Source organism: Heterocephalus glaber, unplaced genomic scaffold (genome assembly GCF_053883595.1).
Source record: "Heterocephalus glaber isolate CG9 unplaced genomic scaffold, H.glaber_assembly_v1.0 deba00001447, whole genome shotgun sequence".
NCBI lineage: Eukaryota > Metazoa > Chordata > Mammalia > Rodentia > Bathyergidae > Heterocephalus > Heterocephalus glaber.
The window spans coordinates 13,673,018-13,694,737 of record NW_028258299.1 but is presented as its reverse complement, the minus strand read 5'-3'; the positions used below and the strand labels follow the sequence as shown (position 1 = coordinate 13,694,737).

At 51.3% G+C, this 21,720-nt stretch overlaps 1 protein-coding gene across 1 annotated transcript; it reads left to right on the top strand.

Annotated features, from left to right (window-relative positions):
• The first annotated feature begins 1,679 nt into the window (after nucleotides 1–1,679).
• On the top strand, nucleotides 1,680–21,453 carry Cimap2 (ciliary microtubule associated protein 2). Its single transcript, XM_087214695.1, has 10 exons — nucleotides 1,680–1,775; nucleotides 2,539–2,620; nucleotides 2,839–3,003; nucleotides 3,153–3,275; nucleotides 5,745–5,882; nucleotides 6,009–6,154; nucleotides 7,595–7,757; nucleotides 8,497–8,622; nucleotides 11,318–11,451; nucleotides 20,809–21,453. Exons 1-10 carry the CDS (start codon nucleotides 1,714–1,716, stop codon nucleotides 20,822–20,824), a joined length of 1,155 nt encoding a protein of 384 aa, XP_087070821.1. The 5' UTR covers nucleotides 1,680–1,713; the 3' UTR covers nucleotides 20,825–21,453.
• The last annotated feature ends 267 nt before the right edge of the window (nucleotides 21,454–21,720 follow it).

Here is a 21,720-nt window from a genome sequence, read left to right as displayed (position 1 = left end):
GAGCCATGTATCCCTCCAGCCTGAGCCCCAGTTTCCTTTCCTGTGCAGGAGGGCGGAGAGACTGCAGCAGTGCCTGTGAGACAGCCAGTTAGTGCTGGATAAGGAAGTTGCCATGGTGGGGAAGCCTGGGCTCCCGGGGTGGCTGCCTCGCTGAGGCGCTGACTCACCCTGGCCTGTCTCAGCCTGTTCAGCACCAGCACTCCTGGCCCAGTGGACCCTGGCTTGGGTCCCCTGCCTGCTCTTGCACTAGTCTGGGAGCCCGGGGGCTGGTTGTGGAAGAGAAGCAGTGAGCAACCTTGGGCTGCTGTGGGCCGCAGCGACACTGGGGCCAACCGGGCCAGTTGAAGGGCCTCTGAGCACCCAGGACTTGGTGTTGTGCCCACCCACATGCCCCTGACACCTGAGACAGCTCCTCCAGGAAATGCTAGTCACAGGCCCCATCCACTGAGGCCACTAGCAAAGAAGCAGCAGGGCAGGATTCAAACCCGCGTCTCTGGGAGGGTTTGTGGGTTCCTGGAAAGGGGGCTCACATTCTCTCTTTGCTTGTCACTCAGCAAGCATGCACAGACATTGACTGTGTGGCAGGAATGAGGAGTGAGGAGGACCGTCCTGCCCCAGGGGATGGGGATGACTTCCTGAGCACCGCTGTAAGCCAGGAGCCCTAACTGAATCTGGCCCTTTCACCTGCAGGGCAGTCTGTGGAGTCCATTATTAGTGGCCTCTGACAGGTGAGCAGGCAGAGTCAGGGGAAGTGGCACGAACCAGGTCCAGGGAAGAGGTGTGTAGTATGTGATGACCCAGGTGCCTTCTGGGTGTGTTCCTGCAGCCATCGCTCTGCCCATGGCTCCGTGGTGCAGGGTGGGTGTCTGCCAGCCCAGGCCATGTGCCCAGCACTCAGCCTGGTAGGGCGATATCAGAGGGTATGGGGTGGGGAGGCCCGGTTTACCTGGGCTGGACACGGAGCATCCTGCACTCTGATCATTCCTGTGACCAGGGAACAGGGCGTGGACCTCTGCCTCCCCTTTGCTAAGGCCACACAGCAAAAGTGATCAGAGCAGGCACAGTAGGAGAAGGGACAGCCCACCGAGCCATTGGGGGTTCAGTTTAGAATTTTCCAGGAAGCCTTCCGGGACCTGCGCACCCCTTCTCTTGGGCCTGACCAGCTGAGTGGCCATTGTTTCCCGAGAGACTCGCAGGGCAGGGGCCCCTGTGGGTCCCAGGCACCATGTCCGAACCCTGCAGCCCTCCGCCCAACTCTCCAGCTCTCCCGGCTTTCCTTGCCTGGTCGCCCTTTCTCCCTCCCCTCGTGCAGCAGCAGCCCCATGGCCTCCTCCCCGTCTGCCCGCTGCTGGGCCTCAGTTTCCCGCCAGCCTGAGGTGAACCTAGGATCCCCGAGGCCCAGGCTGCAATCAGAAACTGATCCCCAGCAAAACGACTAGAGAGCCGGGCCAGAGTCTCTGCGTTAACACCAGGAGGCGCCCCGACCTCTGCAGGGGTCGCGGAGGATCCCGAGCCAGAGGGAGGGGTGGAAAACAGAACAATGAGAAGGGGAGGGCGCCGGGCCGCGGGTCACAAGGCGCGGGTTGCCGAGGCAGCGAAAGCGGGGGGGAGCAGGGGCCGTGGGCAGCGGGGTGGGGACCGGCCAGGTGGCCGGGCGACAGGAGCACCACGCTGGCTGTCGCAGGACCTCGAAGCTCGGAGGGTGCAAGCATCATGTCGGCGGCTACCAGGTGGTTCCGAGGGGGCGCCTTTGGGGTGCAGAGCCACAGGCGGGGGACCTCTGCACCCGGGTTCGTGCCCTCCCCTCCCCCCGGCGCCGTCCCCCAGGCCCTCTCAGGATCCACACTGGCTGCTCTTTCCCGGCCTGGGTCCTTTGCCTCCTGAATTCTTTCTTCTTTTTTAATGATGCTGAGGATGGAACCCTTCACACTGAGCCCTTTATGTATTTATTAAAATTTGAGATAAAGTCTTGCTGAATTGCCCAGGCTGGTCTCAACCCTCCTGCCTCAGCCTCTCAGAGTGCTGGGATTTCAGGCATGTGCTGCCATGCCCACTTTCCACTTTCTTTAGTAAGTTCTGGAAAGCCATTTCCAGGTCACCTACTATGTGCTAGGTTTAGATGTTGCTGTAACCGCAAATCCCTATATACATGGATCCCCTCCCATACAAATGTAAATTCCCTGAGTGCAGAGAGCAATGAACAAAACAGCGAAACTCTGTACTCTACTTGGGGAATTTACATTCTTATGGGAGTGGGGTGGTGCATAATAACTGAATATATATAGTTATTATTTATGGTGTTTGTGTATGCCTAATAGTATACATTGGTTAAGGAGTTTGGAGAAAAGCCAAGCTGGAGGAGGTACTAGTGGGTGTGGCGGAGCCAAGTTGGGTCAAAGCCATGGCCGCCCTGCTGTTTATCCTTGGTGGGCCGAAGTCATGTCCCTTGGGCCACTCACACCCCTATCCCAGGGCTGCCCAAGCCCTGGCCAGGAGTCAGGTGTTGGGCTCCCAATGGGCCTCTGTCCTCCTAGGTTTGACGTCCACTGTTTATCCCAACCAGAAGAAATCCAGCACCTTCACGGAGGGCCCTGACTCCAGGAGCCATTCTGTGGCGGTGGTGGGTTGCCAGCCTTCCTGCCTTCTCCCTCGGGGCTGCACGGCTCTTGGCTCTGAATGAGCTACTGTCCCCCCGTGAGGTGTGGTGGGGCCAGTGAGGGGGGTGTCCTGATTGCATCCTGGTGCTGGGGGATTGCCGGGCCCCACTCCAGGATGAGGGTACCTGGAGGTTGCCTGGTTGGAGGTGGCTGGCCCAGCTCTGACTGTGCTCCGACTCAGTCCCACATAGGCCCTGGGACCTACAGCTGCAAGGAGACCTGCTTCAGCAAGCAGAAGCTGAAGAAGGAGGTGGGCACAGGCTGGGCCCGGGCACAGGAAGCCACCCGGCTCACCCAGCTGCCCCACTTCCGGTACAAGGTCCTCATAAAAGAGAGGTGGCTAGAGGTGAGGCCCTTGGCCACGTGTGGCCCTCCGAGTCTTCCCAGATCAGGTGGACTTGTCATCCCTGAAAGAGCACCATCATCCCTGGCTCCTTCCTGTGTGGAGATTCTCAGGTGTACGGTTTGCATCTTTCGCTCCTTCTCCTGGGACAGGCGCAGAAGCTGGGGCCTGGCTCCTACAACCTCAAAGACTTCCTGGAAGAGCTGCAGCAGAAGCCAAGGAGCACGAGGGGGCTGCTCAGCTCCGGGGAGACCCGCTTCTCAGGACTCATTGGAGTAGGTGGCGCAGCAGGCACCTGTGTGTGCGTCCTGTCTGCTCCCAGGCCTGGCCACACGCTCCTCTGGGCCCCACTCTCCTTGCCTATGCCTCAGGCTCAAGGTCCTTGGCTGCTGTGTGTTCCAGCAGGGATGGATCATATCATCTCTCTGACCAGCAGAGAGCCCAAAGATGCACCTGCAGGTGCAGAAGCGGAAACTGCACTTGGGAAGAGGGACGTTTAGAACCTCCTAACCTTCCCAGCTAACGTATTAATAGCTGGCACTCAGCATGGCTCGTGACACGTACTGGTTCATCCTCACGACAGCTCTACAAAGCAGGCGCTGCTATTGTGTCCACTTTACAGATGGCATAGCTGGAGGTCAGGGGCTGAGTAAGCTCAAGGTCGAGATCACAGAGCTACTGGGTGGCAGCACCAGGAGTGGAAAGCAAGATGTCCACTCTCCAGCCACTGCACATTCCTGAGAGGCCCAGCACACTTAGTTCTTGGGTGTTGTACCTTTTGTAGAGGACACAGTCTAAGGCCAGGGCTCAGCCCAGCTGATGGCAGATAAGTTAGGGGGACAAGTTGAACACTGTCTCCCTCCTGTGTCCCCAGCCCCAGCATCGGGACATCCATCTTTGCTGCTTCTGCCTGGGGGACCTTCCCTCCTCCCCGCATAGCCATCTTTGGGGATTTGTTTCAGTCTTCAAGGTCTAGCTTAAAAAAAACAAAGCAACTTGCAAGTGACTGACCATTCCTTCATTCTCTCCCCTGAATCAATCATTACTGTCTGGCTCCCAGGAGCTCTTGGCATGGCCATATTCTAGTTAAAATTGTAGGCTTTCTGGTGAGCCCAAGTTTGATGCTAAACCTCTGAACTTGGAAGTCTTTTTTTGAGACAAGGTCTTGCTATGTAAGTCAGGCTGGCCTTGAATTTGTGGAGATGCTCCTCCTTTGGCCTCTTGAGTGCTGCAATTATAAGCGTGCACTACCACGCCTGGTTTGAACTTGAAAGTCTTAAGGCAGAAATGAGATTGTGTCAACAGTGAGCCCAGCACTGATGGGTTTGGTGCTGTCCATGAATGCCCAGGACAGGGACCACTCCAGGACCTGGGGTGCTCTCTACCTACCCAGTCTGATGCCTGGCAAACTCCACAGGCTCAGAAGGAACGTGGCTTTTGGAGCTGGAAACCTCTGTTGCTCCTTTCTGTGTTGTTTTGTTTTGGTACGGGGAATCGAACTCAGGACCTTGTACTTGCTGGGCAGGCGAGGTGCCACTGAGCTAAATCCCCGGTCCTGTTGCTCCTTTCTGGAGGTGGGAGTGTGGACATGTGGTTTGCCTCTCTGAAACTCGTGTTAATTATGAGTTATGAGTTAGGTAATCCCAGCTCTTGGGAGGCTGAGGCGGGATGGCTGCATGTTTGAGGCCAGCGAGGGCTACCTAATGAGTTCAAGGCCAGCCTGAACTACATAACAAGACCCTGCCTCAAAAAAAAAAAAAAAAAAAAAAAAAAAATTGGGTAGTTTTGAGTTGGTCTCATCTGGTTGCTGCCAGGACCAAGATAGACCCAGTACATGACTGAGAGCCCCAGCTCCCTACCTTGGGGTTTCTCTAAAAGCCACCAGGGCACACGGAGCCCTGCAGGAGGCAAGACTTAGTCCCATCCCCCGGGGGCAAGCAAACCTGATGGCCCTGCGGCCTGGCTTCCTCTTCCCAGCTGGGCTTCCCCGTCCAGTTCCAGACGGAGGGGGGCAGAGCTGAGCCATCTGTGAAGCGGCAGTGACCCCACGTGGCCGATTGGTGCACCTGCAGCTCTGCGGAGTGACTCCTCCCTCCGGCCACAGACCATCCTGCTGCCTGGCACCCGAGGCCCAGCTCTTCTTCCCCTCTCCTCCTGATCTTCAGGGGCGCCAGTCACGCCACTCACTCCTTTCCTCCAGGGTGATGTGTCGGGGCCCACGCTCGCCCAGCCAGGAAGCCCCAGAGCCAGGGCTCCGGGTGCCCCTGTGCCCTAGGGCTGTCCACACAGGGTCCACACAGCTGTGCCTGGGGTGCAGGGTAAAGGATGGGGCTGTGAGGCTGTGGAGCGGGCTCCTCCTGCTGTGCCACGGAGGAGAGGCTTCCCTCCCAGGACAGAGGTGTTAGCTGGCTCTGCAGGGTTTTGGGGGTTTTCTGCAGCAGAGAGGGTGGGGACACTCCAGGTGACAGCACGGGCAGCCAGGTGGCAGGTCGGTGGAATGGCACGTGCCCTGGGAGCAGGCAGGCTCTTAGGCTGGCCGTAGGAAGCAAGCATGGGCCTGGTGACGAAGCTGAGTGGGAGGACGAAGGTGTGAGGGGCAGCGGAGGCTCCCAGGTGACAATGTGTGCTGGGGGGCAGGTAACACGTGGATAGCCCCAAAATCCTGCCCCCTCTTGGGGCTTCCTCGGATGATCCAGCACAAAGACTTGGACTGACGGCCTTTATGTCTCTGTCTCCTGCCTAAGAACTACTACCCAGGCCCTGGGCATTACGGGGAGAAGGGCAACCCCTACACCCGGCTGGAGGAGAATGCCTGGAAGTGGTCTCATTCTGAGGGCCTGATGTGCAGGATGTCCAGCAAGCCAGCCCCCCGGCCCCAGGAGGTACCCCTGCCTGGCCAGGTCTTCCCACACTGTCCTCGAGGGAGACTTTCGGGGAGGAGGGGAAACTGACAGGCCCCAGGAGGGCGATGCACCTGCCTCAGCACTGCCCCCTCTGCTGTGCTCTAGGGGAGCGGCCTGGGACCCAACACCTACTCTATCAAAAGTGGCCTGGAGGAGTACCTGGCACGCTCCATGGGCACCCGAGGGCCCTATGACGGTTTCTCTGGTGACCGAACCAAGCCCCTGGCTTATGGACATTACTCTGAGCAGGTGTACACCTGGGTGGCTTCGGGGGTGACTCCAGCAGGATGGCAGGTGACACTGATCAACCCCAGCAACTCCACTCTGTGTGCCAGCTGGTGCCACCCCCCAGCCAGGGCGGATATGGCTCCTGCATCAGATGAGGAAACTGAGGGCGGCACTGCCCATCCGAGGCAGAGCCCAAGTGCCTGTATCCGATTCTTCAGCCAGCTCTCTGGGCCAGCATGAACTGCACTAGGGGTGCGGGTGGACCACGATGCCAGGGCTGGGGGACACTGGCTGTGGGGCCATCAGGGAGCTTGAGGACACAAGTGTGGATGTCATGCCGTCTGGGAAGCACTTCCCAGGCTTCACAGGCCCAGCCTGTGAAGGGTGGCTGGCTTAGTGGTAGTGTTCCATTAGGTGAGGCGGAGAACGGGGGAGCCGGGGGGGACTGTCCCCCCAAACCCTCATGCCCTCGGATGTGGAGCTCTGGGGGAGTGACTGGATCGAAGGACGTGCTCCTCATTAGCACATGAGTTTACAGCTAAATGTGCTGTGGAGTACACAGGTAGACAAATTCTTAGTTCTAACTATGAGCAAGAAGAAAGCAAAGTGCAGCAAGCTGAAAAATCACATGGATGGAGGCCGGAAAGGAGGCCAGTGAGCTAAATGTCAACCACAGTTTCCCCTCCCAGCTTTATATGAACCTGTGCCTGTGACCTGGCTGATCTCCCGGGACCTCCCAGACCTCCCGATGACCAGCCACAAAAGTCCCCATCCTGCTCAGCACAGCAGGAGCCTTGGGGATCCGCACAGCCAGCACCCACTCTGATCAACCAGTCGTTTTGTTTGTTGTCATAAATTATATTTAGAGTGATTCTAGGTTCACAGGAAAATTGAGAGGCAAGTATAGAGAGTTTCTGTTGCCCTCTGCCTCCCCCACTGTCCACATCCCCCACCAGAGGGGTGCATTTGTTCCAGTCGAGGGCCTCATGGTGACATAGCATTATCACCCCATGTCTGTAGTTTATAAGGGGGTCAAATCTTGGTGGTGTGCATTCTGTGGGAGTTGACAGATGTGTGACTGTGTCCTCCACGGTGGTATCATGCAGAATAGCTTCACTCCCTAAGAATCCTCTATGCTCTGCCAAGCACCCTGGCTTTTCATTATTTGAATTCAGAACAGTGCCTGACACAATAATGTCCAAAAAGTGAGGGAAAGATAGAAGGACTGGATAAAGGCGCTGGGTCACAGGGTGGGGCTGCAGGTAGGGGGTACGGGACTGATCCCACCCCACCTGCTCGTGGGTGGGGCATCCGTTTCCACCCGGCTGACGTGGTCCCCGGCAGGGGACATTGCTGGGGCAATGAGTGAGACCTCCTTGTCCTTGCCACCCGGATTGCTGGGGAGTGTTGAGAAAGGGCTCTCTTGATTTCCCTGGCTTAACATCTCTTTCTCTGTTTCTCAGAAAAAAAAAGCCCAGGGAACTGATGAATTTCAAGAGTTTTGTGGAAGAACTTAACTCATGTCACCAGAAAAAGCATGGGGTTTTTTCAAAAGTTCCTCAAAATCCGGACACCCCCCCAGAGAGGATTTACTGGTCCACTCTTAGCCAGTGCCCTTGGAAACTAGTCAGTATGCCCTGGTGGCCTACTTGCTCTGGGAAGGCAGCTGTCCTTCAGGCTGGGTTGTGTGTGTCAAGGGTGCTAATCCGACCCCCTGGCTTCCAATCCTGGTGTTCCACTTACCGGTCATGCTGCAGGAGAGCCCCAGTTTGGACACCAGTCCTCAGCGCAGCAAGAATTAGAGTGGGAATTAGATGGGGTTCCTATGGCGAGGTGCCTGGATCCCAGGACGTCCTGAAAGTGCCGCCAGGAACTGGGAAGAGGGCAAGGGGGGACTGGGCCAGGGCGGAGGAAAAGGGGATCCGCCTTCTGAGGGCTGCCATCTGCTTGGGCCAGGGTGTGGTGGGCTCTGCCTGGCAGTGCCCTCTTCCGGAGGGAGGGAGCCTCCAGGCTTTGAGCAGGCCCTCCGGGGCAGCGGAGGAGGGAACAGGGTACCAGTGTTCCTGAGGCCTGCTGGCAACTTTCCAACCCTGCCCCCCCAAGGAGGGATTCTCATTTACAGTTCACCAGCGGAAACTGGGGCCCAGAAGGGAAACTGGGAAGGGATATCACTTCCAGGCTGCTGTGTGGAGCCTCTCTCTGCACCTATCCAACCATGAGGGCCTCTGGGGACCTGAAAAGAGGTGCCTCACGGCCAGGGGTTAGAGTGGGTGGCATGGGTCATGGGGGCACTCACTTTGAGACCCAGCCCTGCTATGTTGGGTGCTGGTGCCAGGGCCTCTCCACCTTCCTTCCTTTCCCTTAGGCCACTTCCGGTCTGGGTTCCTGGCTTCCTCTGGAGACAGAATGCAAACATGTGAGCCAGCCACCGTTCCTCCTGGCCTCCAAGCAGTCAGGTGCAAGGGCTTCCCAGATGCTTCCAGGGAGCTGGGTGAGTGGGTCAGGGTGTGGGATGCATGGGGACAGGCAGGGAACTCTTCTGCCTCTACCAGGGGCCTCCATCCTCCCTGCCCCTGGGCACCAAAGCTTGGAGGGAGCTAGATGCACCTCTCTTTCTTCCTCAATGCCTGTTCTTGGTGGCTCAGTTCTCAGGGCATTGGTTTTCCAACTTGAGCAGATATCAGTGTCACTGGAGGCTTTTTTTTTTTTTTTTTTGGTACCAGGGATCGAACTCGGGTCCTTGCACTTGCAAGGCAGGCAGCAGAACCACTGAGCTAAATCCCCGGCCCTGGAGGGCTTATTAACACACAGATCGCTGGGCTGTGCCAGGAATTCTGACACAGGAGGCCTACATGAGGCCTGGGAATTTACTTTTTTTTTGGAGACAAGCTCTCACTAGCAGCCCCAGCTCAGACTTGCTATGTGCCCTAGGCTATCCTCAAACTCATCATCCATCTGTCTCAGCCTCCCACGTGCTGTGATTAGAGGCATGGATGGGCCACCATGCTCAGCTGGTGATGATGGTGACTGTGCTCTTCCAAAGACCACAGGCTGACACTGCCCACAGCCACCCTGTTCTCTTATTGTCCCAGAGAAATCCCCTGCACTCCTTCTCTTTGCCTTTTCAGGTCCTCTGGGGCAGCTGAGGGGTTGGCCATTTCTCATCCCTGGTTGAGCAAGCCTCTCTGCTGCCCTCTTCCTTTCCTGCTCTCTTCCCTGTCCCCTGCCTGTGAGATGTGACTTTGCCGGTGTTGGCGCTCTTGTAGAACAGCTCAGCTCTTGGGTTTTGTGGGCCCACCTCCTCCACGTACACAGCTGGCCTTGTGTTCGGACCTCATCCTCTTCCTTATTCCTCCCCCTTCAGTCTGTTTTCTTCTTCTAAAATTTAGATCTTGCAGTACTGGGGTTTGAACCCAGGGCCTCGAATATGCTGGATTGGGTGATATCCTCAGCCCTTTTTATAATTTCATTTTGAGACAGGGTCTCACTAAGCATCGCAGGCTGGGTTCAAACTCGCAATTCTGATTATAGGAGTGCAGCACTATGCCCAGCTCTCTTCAGTTTTTAAGTGCATTTTTATTGGAGTCTAATAATCACACAGAAAGGTGCAGGAATCTTAAGTGAACAGCTCCATACATGGTCTTGGAATGGCCTTCTCCTCAAGAGCATTTGCAAGCACATTCCCAGCCCCCAGGAGTCCTGGATGTGTCCTCTGACAGGTAGCATTGCCCTGACTGCAGTAGCACATAGGAGTTTGGCCTGATTTGAACAGGTTTCTACTTTTAAGGTCTCTCCTGGTTTCCCTGGGTACATCTCTCTTGTAATTTACCTCATCTCTGCCCTCTGTCCCACACCTGCACCCCAGAGACAGCAAGTAAAATGTTTAACTTAACCAAGTGTGGTGGCACACACCCGTAATCTCAGCTCCTCGGGAGACCAAGGCAAAAGAATCACAAGTCTGAGGCCAGCCTGGGCAACTTAGTGAAAACAAAAAATATTTCAAAATAAATATTTGAATTCAAAATAATACTTTGAATATTTCAAAATAAAAAGGGCTGGGGGTATAGCTCAGTGGTAGAGCACAGCTGGGTTCAATTTTCAGTACTGAAGGAAAAAAGAAAATGAAGTTTAGAACCAGCGTCCATGCTGCCACCGCGGGGCTGGCCCTCTGAGGTAGGAAGGGCCGAAGGGCCAGGTTTCAGTGGCAGGACATCCCCATGAAGGGGCGCCCCCTGACAGGCCTCGCCCAGGAGTGGTCAGCCAGACTTGAGGCCCTCACCCCCACACTGTGTGTCCTAGATGGCCGGCCCCTGTCCTGCTGTGACTCTTCCCTCCCTGTGTCACCTTGGCAAGGCTCCTCTGAGAACCTCTGGTGGCAGGTGACTGGAGGAATAGCGTGTGTGTTTCCTAGACTGCCATACAAAGGACCACGAGGCCCGGGATGTAGCTCAGTGGGGCTGTGTCTGCCTGGTGAGCACAAGGTCCTGAGTTCGATCTCCAGTACTGGCAAAAAGAAAAAGAATATAAATCAACAAAGGGCCACGAATTAGGTGGCTTAAAACCACAGAAAGGAGTCCTCCCGTGGCTCCGGAAGCTGGAAGGCTGAAATCCAGGTGTCGGCAGGGCCAGCTCCCTTTTCATCCTTGCTGTGTGAATGCATCATGCCAATCTCTGCCTCTGCGTGTAGCTGACTTCCCTGGGTGCTCTTCTCCTCTTCTTCCTCCTCCTCCTCCTCCTCTTTCTTTGAGACAAGGTCTTGCTATATAGTTCAACCTGGCTTGAAATTACTATGTCTGGCCTTGAATTTGTGGTGATCTTTCTGCCTCAGCTTCCTGAGTGCTGGGATTACAGGCGTGCACCACTGTGCCTGGCATGGGTCTCTTAGAAGTCACAACTTTTGATGTAGCTCACTGGTAGAGTGCTGGCTTAGTCTTCGGGAGGCCCTGGCTCCCGCTCTATATCAGTATGACTTCATCTTACTAACTACATGTGCAGCAACTCTTTCCCCATGTAACTGACATTCTGAGGCTCTGGGGTCAGAACTCCAGCATATCTTTTAGGGAGACACAGTTCAACTTCTCAAAGCTGGGGGAGGCAGGAGCCTGGGGAGGGGAGGGAAAGGGGCCTAAGATTCGGTCTCTGAGCCAGGCTTGCTGAGGCCCAGCTGTCCCCCATCCCCTCTGCAGAACCCAGTAGGGGTGGGCCGCTACCTCAACACCACGCTGGTGGAGACCAAGGACACACGTCAGCGGTACCGGTTCCTGTACCTGGGTGGATCCAAGCGCTATCCTGCAGACCCGGCCTGGGACAAGATCCTACAGTGAGTGTGGCCAGAGTGTCAGGAGAAGAGCAGGGAAGGGAGACCTGGCCCAGGGCTGGGATGGGGTCCCCATGCTTGGTTCCCATGGGACACGGCTACTGCCCCTAGTGCCAGCCAAATGGCCGAGGCGGTGGAGCATATTCCTTAACTTCTCTGATCCTCATTCCCTTCTGCTGTCAAATGCGCAGATGGCTGAGGGGATGCAAATGAGATGATCTATCTAAAGCTTCTGGTAAGGAAAAGTCCTCATTTGACTCTCAATCCTCCACCCACAACCCACACGGGCTGGGCTCGGCCCTGGATGGCTTTGCTACATGCAGTCTGTTTCCTGGTGCTCGTAACTCACGTCAGGAGGTTGTTTTGAGCCTAAAAAAAGCAGAGGTGTTACAGGAGTTTTAGGGCAAAAGTCCTGGATCTCTGGCCCTGGGGTTCCCAACAGACTAGGTTCGACCCCTTATCCCAAAATGAAGGAGTCGAGCATGGTGCAGGGCAAGGGAGGAGCTGCGATCAGTGTGGGCGTGTCGTAAGGACAGAGAAAGAGGCTCAGGGTCTGTCCTTGGCGGGGCGGACAGGAGCTTTGGGGTTGTATAGAAAAAGGGGAACAAGGGCAAGGGTTCGGGATTTGCATAGCTGGCAGGGTAGGGAATCCGGGTCAGGTGGAGGGCTGGTTGATTCTTGTCTCAGGGCTGGTTCTGGGGGTCCCAGGAGAGCCACCTCTCGTGGGGGGACAGTTCAGTTCCCATGGAGAGATGGCGGCTCCCGCTCTGGGGGCTCCCTCAGTTCCCACTAGGGGTGACCTCATCATGGGGTGGTCAGTGGAACCTAAGATGGCCACAAATTGAGGACGATGACTGGAGACATCTACGGATCGATCCAAGGGGTCTGAACAGGAAGGAGTAAAAGCTGGCAACTGAATGTCTGAAAGTCATTTTAGCTACTCTGATCATTTTTCTTTTTCTTTTCTTTTCTCTCTCTCTTTTTTTTTTGACAGGGTCTTGTTATGTACTTCCTACTGGCCTTGAACTATGTAACCCAGGCTGGCCTTGAACTCACAGTGATCCTCTTGCCTCGGCCTCCTCAGTGCTGAGATTTACAGGGATGCACACCACTCCCAGCTAGTTTCTCATATCTCAGTCTTCTCGATCTTGAAGGGGGATGGGGTAGCCTATGTAAACTTAGGTCCAATAAGCCTTGTGGTATTCCTTAAGTGATAAACACACCTGGGCAGGTTGTCTCTGATTGATAGGCATCTCAGGAGTAGTTCCTGATCAGAGGTTCAGCCTCGATACTCATTAGGCACCTGCAGGCCTACTCTCTAAGTTCCTATTCCAAAAGTACCTGGAACACCACGACCTGCTGTATAAAAAGCATGCAAATATTAGCTGCTGCCATATTTTATTGGTGTGAGAGGCTGTCGCAATATAACCTCAACTTCGGAACTTTTGAAATGTGAATAAACATGCACTTTAGAATTGAGCATTTTGTTTTTTGGGGAATTACAGTGAGAGTATCAAAGCTAGATTCTGAGGAGCAGATTGCTCGGGGAAAACAAGTTTTTGAATGCAATTTAAAAAAATGTTTTATTAAGGTAATCCTGTGCCTTCCTCCTCCTTGATTTATTCCCTTGTTTTGGTAAATTCCTGAGAAAGGGCAGTGGGAGGAAAGATTTTTGATTGACTGCATACCTGAAAATGTTTTTAATTTTTCTCACCTGCAGAGCTGGTCCATAGTTTGGCTGGAAATAAAATTCTAGGGTGGGAATAATTTTCCTGTAGGATTTTTTTTTTCAGTGGTGGAGATTAAACCCAGGGCCTTTGCACTGAGCTAGGTCTCCAGCCTTTTAAAATGTTTTAAAAATTTGAGGCAGGATCTAAGTTGCTAAATTGCCCAGGCTGAGCTAGAACTTGCTATCCTCCTGCCTCAGCCTCACAGAGTGCTGGGATTAATAATATGCACCAATGCACCCAGCTTCCCTTGGAATTTTGAAGACTTTGCTCCATGCTTTGCAGCCTCCAGGGTGGTTGTGGAAAAGTCTGGTGACATTTTGGCTTTCTGTCCTTTGTATGTCACCTGTACTTTCCTTCTTTTTTTTTCTGGTACTGGAGTTCGAACTGAGGACCTTGTGCTTGCGAGGCAGGTGCGGCGCCACTGAGCTACATCCCCAGCACTGCGCTTCCTTTCTGAAGGGCCTTTTCTCTGTCCCCTGTGCTCTGAAATCTCATGGTGGTGGGACCTTGTCTCACCATCTCTTGTGCTGTGGACTCAGTGGCTCCTTCCATCTGGCTACTCAGCATCTTATATGATGGAAATTTTATTTCGAGTTTTTGCTTTTGATGATTTTCTCTCTTCTGTCTTCTCTTTATTGTAGATGTCCTGGTTAGGTGTTCTAGTTTTCATTCATTCATTCATTCATTCATTCATTTTCTTATTCTCCATCTGTGCCTCTTCTGTCCTTGTCCTTGTTGTCCATCCTTACTAGTGCCTGTTACATTTTTGTCTATCCTATTTTTTAATTTCCAAGAGCTCATTTGTGTTATGGATTGCTCTTTTTGTTCTTTTCAGTTTCTCTCTTTCTTTTTTTTTTTTTTTTTGGTACCGAGGATTGAACTCGGGACCTTGCGCTCTTTTATTCTTTTAATAGCACCCCGTTCTGTGTCATGTATGCAATGTGTTATTTTATCCAGGGTATTAATTACAATTTTCCTTCTGTTCCTTGGCTCCCTGCATTGTCTCCAGTTCTTCTAAATTCCTTTTCTTCTTTGCTTGCTTGTTCACCTGAAGAGGAAAGCACTCACAATGCCGTGAGTGTGGGTAGGGTCTGTCTGTGGGTGGCTGGGGATTGCTCATGGTGATACCAGATGGCTACAGAAACAAGACGGGGCCAGGGATTCCAAGCGCACTCTCTACAGCTCAGGCAAAGGTTTATGGCAAGGAAGTGGGGTCACTTGAGTTGTGGCTTTGGCTGAAGGGAGTCAGCTGGTCAAGAGAGTGACCAGGTTGCCCTAAAACAAAAGGAGCAGCACGTTTTAAAAATTTGCTGGGCTGGGTGTGGTTTTATAATATGTTCCTTCCTGTGGTGGATGTGGACCACTAGGTGGTCATGGTCACCTTGTCCTTGTGGCTCTTGCATTTTCTCATAGCTGACACCCTCAACTTGCACAGACACCCCAGCCGCGTGGGTCTGCGCCCTAGGATAGGGCTGAAGGACATGAGATGCTTGTGAGACAGAGGACAAGCATCTGACTCTTCTGCTTTTCCAAGGTCGGCTCAAGGTGGGGGCATAGCTTTGTTACTGGCTTTTAGGGTCCTGTAGAGATTCTTTCAGGCTTCTTGGTGTCCTGGACAAACAATTGGACAAGACACATGAGAAAGGTGGCAAGGATTTACATTCACAGGGTTCTCACTACAGAGTGAGAGCAGGTCACCGAGAAAGTTCACAGTGGCCACAAGGTTAATGGTGGAGGTCTTTTGTATCTCCTATTCCTCAGTTTGAGGTCAGATCTAGGCCATCCTAGCAAAAACCCACTTGGTTTCATGCCAGATGTAAATGAAGAATTGAAGACAGTACTTCCTGATTGATCTCAGGTGCAGGGTTTGGGAACTCTGTTCCACGCAAGTTTTGGGTCTTTGATTGCCAGGTCATGCCAACTTTCCCAGCCAGTTTTTCCCACCTTAATATCCTATCTAATTTCCCCCTGAGAGACACAATCCTCATAATTTTTTATGGGATGCTGAGGGAGTAGCGGTCTCTATCTTCATATAGCTGCTTCCTGCTGAAAGGCTGGAGACCTTACCTACTGGAGATTATGTGCTCTCCAATTACTTTGGAATGTTAGGCCTCACCAGCTGGGCTGGAAAAAAACCTGTCAGTAGACAATGAGAAAAGAGTTAGTACCTGTATATCAAGAACTGTTGAGCTCCCTGTTCAATGGGAGAAAGCTTGTTGAATTTGTCAGGAGTCATGGGCTGTAGTCTGGATCATCATCCAAAGCCTTGAATGAATAAACTTTACTATTACGTTGAGGAGGCAGAGCCCAAATATGAGGAGGAGGTCAGAATATTTCCTGGTCAGTCTTAAAAGGTGGATTGTTACAGATCTAGCAATTAGAGACATTATTTTTCTGTGGTATTATTTGGTAGAAGTTTTCTAGAGAGTTTAATTTCCATGCTTTATGTGGAGAAGAGGGCCTTTCCTGACTCCCATAACCCCTCCTACCCTACAGCCAGAGAGCTGGCTCCCTCTCATTAAAGGCTAAAGGGAAGTAGAAGACCATAGTCTATTGCATATGGTAGCCCTCGGCCCCTCCAGGAATATCCTATCCTCTTCTCAGGATGCTCTGGATGCTCAGCAGGGCCTCATGCTAAGAGGACACTGCTGACCTCCAGGTTGTGTTCAGCCATTGGGAACAACTGGTGGCTCTGCCCCCAGAGTCTGCCTTGTGGACAGCCCAGTATAGCCCAAAGGTGGGCCTGTGGGGGTTGGTGACAATAATCAGTTTCTTTCATCCGTGTTTCTTATCAGTAAGAGATTGGGTGGGAGTTCATAGAGGTTTCAGTCCATAATTGGCTGGCTCCAAGGCAGGGTGGCAGAGGGGCAACAGCTCATGGCAGCAGAAATAGCAAAAGCAACAAGAGACCTCAACAGTGTCTTTCTGCCTCTTTTATCTTATTATATCTAGACAACTGGGATTGGGGCGATGCCAAACCAATCACTCACATGTAGTGGTTTAATAATCACACACCCTTAATCCTAGTGTCACACATTCCAGATTTAGTTACCTTTGAAAAAGACTGCATGAGGCTTTGGGGGGACATCCAGACAGGAGCCACAACAGATGGTAAATAAGCAAATGAAAAGAAGCTCAAAATCATTAGTCACTAAGGAAATGCAAATTAAATCACAGTGAGATACCACTGGTCCACTATCAGGATAGTGAAAATGAAAAAAGTTGACCATACCAAGTTCTGATGAGGACATGGAATCCTTATACCCTGCTGGTGGCAATGTAAAGTGATACAGCCATCTTGGAAGATGGTGTAGCAAGGTGAAAAGTTAACCATCAATCTTACCATTTCACCTCTCCCAGGTATTTGCTTAAGAGAAAGCATAGATATGCCCGTGCAAAGACAGCTCACGGATGTTCCCAGCCACCTTTATTCAGAATAGCCCCAGTCTGGAAACAACCCAAGCATTCATGAGGGGGTGAATGGGTAGACAAACGTGGTTTACCTGTATACGTATCACGACTAACCCAACTGTGCAGCTAAGAATGTGCCCTTTATTATATGCTATTTGTACCTCAGCAAACAGTTGTAGTTTGAGAGAAAATAATAGCTAAGCGCCAAGTAGGACCCTGGGTTGGATTCTGGAATAGGAAAGGAACTATAGTGTTAAAACTGGTGGAATTCACCTGAGTTTGATCCCCGGTTCCAAAACAAAACAAAGCAAAACAAAACAAAACTGGTGGAATTCAGATAAGGCCTGTGGTTTAGGTAATAATGTTACACCAGTGTGAATTTTTTTTTTGTACCAGGGATCGAACTCAGGACCTTGCGCTTGTGAGGCAAGTGCTAGAACCACTGAGCTAAATCCCCCAAAAGTATGTCTTTTTTTTGGTACCAGGGATCAATCTCGGGACCTTTTGCTTGCAAGGCATGTGCCGGAACCACTGAGCTAAATCCCCAGCCCTGAATTTGTTGATACTGATCATTTCGCTGTGATCATGGAGACATGGGGGGAAGTTGAGTGAAGCCGGGTGCAGACAATATGGGAACTCTCTGTGTCATCATTACAACTTTTCTGTAAATCTAAATTAAAAATAAAAAGTTAGGGTCTGGGATTTAGCTCAGTGGTTCTGCTGCCTGCCTTGCAAGCGCAAGGACCCGAGTTCGATCCCCCCCCAAAAATAAATCAATAAAAATAAAAAGTTAAAAAGTACATGCAATAAAACTTTTTAAAAGACTGCTGACCTTCGTGAATTTTTACAAATATATCTGTCAGCTGTCTTATACTGACATCAACATGAGAAGATCAGCACATTTGCAATGTTCACCTGTGTATAGGAAAAACCTATGCAGCAACTTTACCTTTGGTGGTTCTTTTCCAAGAGGTAACCAAGGAGACTGTGTGTGAAGCCCTGTGCACAGAAACACAAGGTTGTCAGGCCACCAGGGCTGACTTCACCTGCCCGTGGAGCCGTGGAAGTGCGAGGGATGTCACACCCCTCAGCTGCTCTCACTTCTCGGTAGTTGACATATAAAATACCCAGACCCCTGGGTCTTCATGGGGAATAACTTTGAAGTGTGGTTTACCCTGGCTTCCAGAGTCTCCCCAGTGCAATTAAACTCTAGTTGCCCGCAGCCGCAGCCGGGAACAATATGCCTGTATATTGGCTGTCACCTTTCCTTGCTCCTCCTCTGGTATTTTCTTCACCTCCTAAATAGACTACTTACACTTAAATACTTACTTCAGAGTTCACTTCTAGGAAACCCAAACTCTGACAAATGCTAATATATTTGTCTGGCATCTCAGTGGATCATTTTGTCCCACCCCTGGTTTGGGTACTTGATTTCAGAGACCATTGCTCTCCTTCTTAACGAGAATTCCATCTTTCTGTCCAGCATGTCCTCATCCTGCCCTCCATGGCAGCTGCTCCCATTGCACAGGGTGGTTATGATTATAAAAGTGTCCTTTGGATGTTGAGCTAAATCTGGCTCCTTGTGACCTTTGCCCTTTGACCTGGGCAGGGTCATAAAAGGACATGGAGATCTGAGGTTTGTTGGCTGGGCCCTGCTGAGGCCTCCAGCAGCCCCTGGGAAGGAAGGCCACAGGCACTGGCCATAAGGGGGTGGACTCCAGGCTCTGCCTTGCTGGAATTAACCAGCTCCATGTAGGTTATGTAGGAGACTTTTGCTAAAAATATTTGGGGAGAAAAAGAGCTGTACAGCCGATAAATAAATAAATGTTAATATCCACTATTTTATTTCCAGAAGACTCAGTTGAACACTCAGGCACATAAACCTCATAAAAGTTATCTCATTTTCTAGCATGGCCCTAGTTGCTGGCAGCCCTGCAGTCCTGCAGGCAGCTTCAAGTCTCTAGTTTGACCCAGGAGGCCTCCTCCTCCGGGGCAGGTTCTGTTCCCCAGGGCATCTGGCTTCCATTCCCCTCTCCCACTTCGTAGACCTGCTGCAGCTCTACCCAAGGAATGGGAATCCAACAAAAATGATAATGATGGGGGGATCACAGAGATGTGAATAGCTCAGAGCCTTGGAGAGGGGTGTGTTTCCTGTGAGTCACCTCTGGGGAGATGTCATGAGGAGAGGTATCAAAGGGGCATGCTGGGAATTTTAACAGAGCCGCTGTGATGCTAATTTTATGTGTCCATCTGGCAGCCAGAGACTGGAGCAAGCATTATCTGGGTTGAGTCTAAGAGGGTGCTTTGGGACAAGAGTAACAAGGCTGCCCTTCCCCAGAACGGGGGCCTCATCACCAATGGAGGACCTGTGTGGACACAAAGGCTGAGCTGGGACTCCTCACCCTGACTCTGGAGCCGGGACTCCCCTGCCTTGGACTTCGAAGCAAACATCGGCTCTTCCTGGGTCTCAGGCTTGCTGGCTTTTTGCACCAGATCCACACCGTAGGCTGTTCTGGGTCTCCAATGTGCCAGTTATAGACCTGGGAACAGCTCTGTCCCCATCACCATGTGAGCCAATACCTTATAAGTCTCCTCTGAGTGCATCTCTTGCTCTCTACCTACCAGGTATGATTTAAAAAATGGTGAATATTTTAAATTTAAAAATTCATTACAGTAAAAGACACATTCCCATTAATCTCCCTTAAAACATTCTCTGTTGCTTTGAGCACACTTATCCCATCCTTCTGGCCACTTTCTGAAGCAGTCTGGATATCTCTTTCATGAGGATCTTTAGTTGCACTGTTGTGGCTGCCTCCATGTCCTGTTGATTCAAAACATTAAAGTTTTTGTGGTCATTTTGACTCTAGGGAAGAGGCAGAAGTCACAGGGTGCCAGATCTAGTGAATAAGGAGAATAAGGACACATTGTAATGCTTTCAGGAGCCTGCCTTTTGGTTGGATGGCACATGGCAGCGGCATTCACCATAATTTTTTTCTTTTGTGTTACTTGGATTGAATCCAGAGCCTTTGCACTGACTTACGCCCTAAGGTTTTGTTATGTTTTGTTTTAAAATTTTGAGCAGGATCTGTCTAAATTGCCAACTTTCCCAGGCTGGATTTAAACGTTCAGTCTTCCAGCTTCAGCCTCCCAGAGTGCTGGGATTCCAGGTGTGTGACACCACGCCCAGCTATTCATTCACCATAATTTTTATCACCACTTGTAAAGACTTTCACAAAAGAGGACTTCCACAACAGGAGTCAGAAAGTGACAGGAAGGCTGGGATGGGTGTGTTCAAAGTGAAGGGAAGTATTTTGAGGGGGATTAATGGCAATGTCTTACTAAATTTTTAAAATTTAAACATTCACCGTATATTTTGATCACTCTTCTGTCTTTTGCACTGTTTCCCCCTACCTGGGCTTGTAAGCAGGGCTTATAAGACTTCCAGGATCCATGTGTGTGAGGTCTCCTCTACTTTCAGCTTCTTCGGGTCATGCAATGAGCATATTGCTGGCCTGGCCACCTCACTCTTACACCCTCTCTGATCCCCTCCTGCACAAGGTGGAATAGATAGAGCAAGACATGGGGGTTCTACAGGGAGTTGTTCCCCTCAAGGTTCTTGGTGTCTCAAACAAAGAACTGAGCAGGAAACTCAGAAAGAGTAGTAAGAGTAAGATTTATTTAAAAGGAGCAACAAGAGCAAGTGAAAGAAGTAAAGGTCCACAGGGTGGGACTGGGCCAGTGAGAAGAGCTCATGTCCCAACAGGGGCAGCTACTGGGTTTGTTTGGATCCTGGGGTTATGGGAGGGTCTACAGGTGGGGATTGACAGGAGTTATGGGCCAATGGGGTACGTGACTCAGCCCACTCATTAGGAGGGGGGAGTTTGACGTGGGAGGTTTTAGAAAAAGTGTCATGGCCTCAAAAGACCACTGTGGGTGGGGTGTCAAAACTGCAGGCCAAGGTTGTGTACTTTTGGGTTTACACATGCCTGGAATCTTGGGGCTGGGGTGCAGAGTCACTATTATCTTGTTTTCCTGATATTTTGGCATAGTTGTCTCTATCTGGTTTCTGTCTTGCTCTGTCTGGCTTCTGGATTCTTGTCTCTCAGCTTTCTGTTGTTTACTTGTCCTTGCTCTGCTTCCTGCTTCAACTTCCCTGTGAGAGACATGATTCCCATAATTCATTATAGCTTGTTGAAGCTTGATGGTCTCAATTTTCCAGAACTGCTTCCTGCTGAGTATGAACGCCATCCCTACTGATCTACAGGGGAAATGAGGATTGTGGGGTCAGTTGGAAGATGTTGATATCCCCAGAAGTTCAGAAGACTGTGGTGAAATGTTCCTTGAAGTCTGGAAGGGAGGATTTATAGAAGTTTGTTAAATAGACAAGATCTGCAGGTGAAAACCAAAACAATTAATACAAGAACTTGTATTAAAAAAAAGAGAACCTGTATAAACAGCCCTACTAATGACCATGTTTGACTCTTGAGTGTTTTTTTTCCCCCTTAAATTCTTTTATTGGTACATTTTAGGTGTACAATACGTTTACATTTATCATTAGGTGCTTGTACCTGTACATGATGTATCTTGGGGTTTTTTTTTTTTTGGTACCGGGGATTGAACTCGGGTCCTTGTGCTTTCGAGGCAAGCGGCAGAACCACTGAGCTACATCCCCGGCCCTTGGTTTTTATTTTTTTCCCCATTACCTGTGTTCTTGAGTGTTTTTAGAAAGGACCTTACCCATGACTCTTCATAGGACCCTTTTTTAAGGTCTCCATATACTTGTATTAATTCTTTGATTTTTATGATGTTGGTTTCTACTTTGAGTTGTTTACCCAGAAGCAACACATTTCATTTAGCATGGTGCAGATGGCGCCAGTTTGTGCAACAAGGCCATGTACTGTCCTGTCTTGCAGGACCATTTCAGCTTGAGACTTTAGGCTTTCTTGCTGAGCCTCTGCACCCTCTACAGTAGTTTTCCATGACCACTGTAGTGCCAAAGACAGATTTCTTATTGACACTGTAGTTGTTGTAAAATCCTTGGGCCACAGCAGTCCTCTTAATATTTTTTATCCCAATGTGGTTCTTTCTAGCACAGGGTTGTCTGCGGCAAGGACACCAAAAGGTGGTATCT

What these genes read in the sequence shown, in the direction of transcription:
- Cimap2 (XM_087214695.1), top strand. Translation starts at nt 1,714, where the DNA reads ATGTCGGCGGCTACCAGGTGGTTCCGAGGGGGCGCCTTTGGGGTGCAG. An exon ending in GGAGCCATTCTGTGGCGGTG is followed by an intron (nt 2,621 to 2,838) that starts GTGGGTTGCCAG and finishes GCTCCGACTCAG; the next exon opens with TCCCACATAGGCCCTGGGAC. An exon ending in GCCAGTGCCCTTGGAAACTA is followed by an intron (nt 7,758 to 8,496) that starts GTCAGTATGCCC and finishes CCTTTCCCTTAG; the next exon opens with GCCACTTCCGGTCTGGGTTC.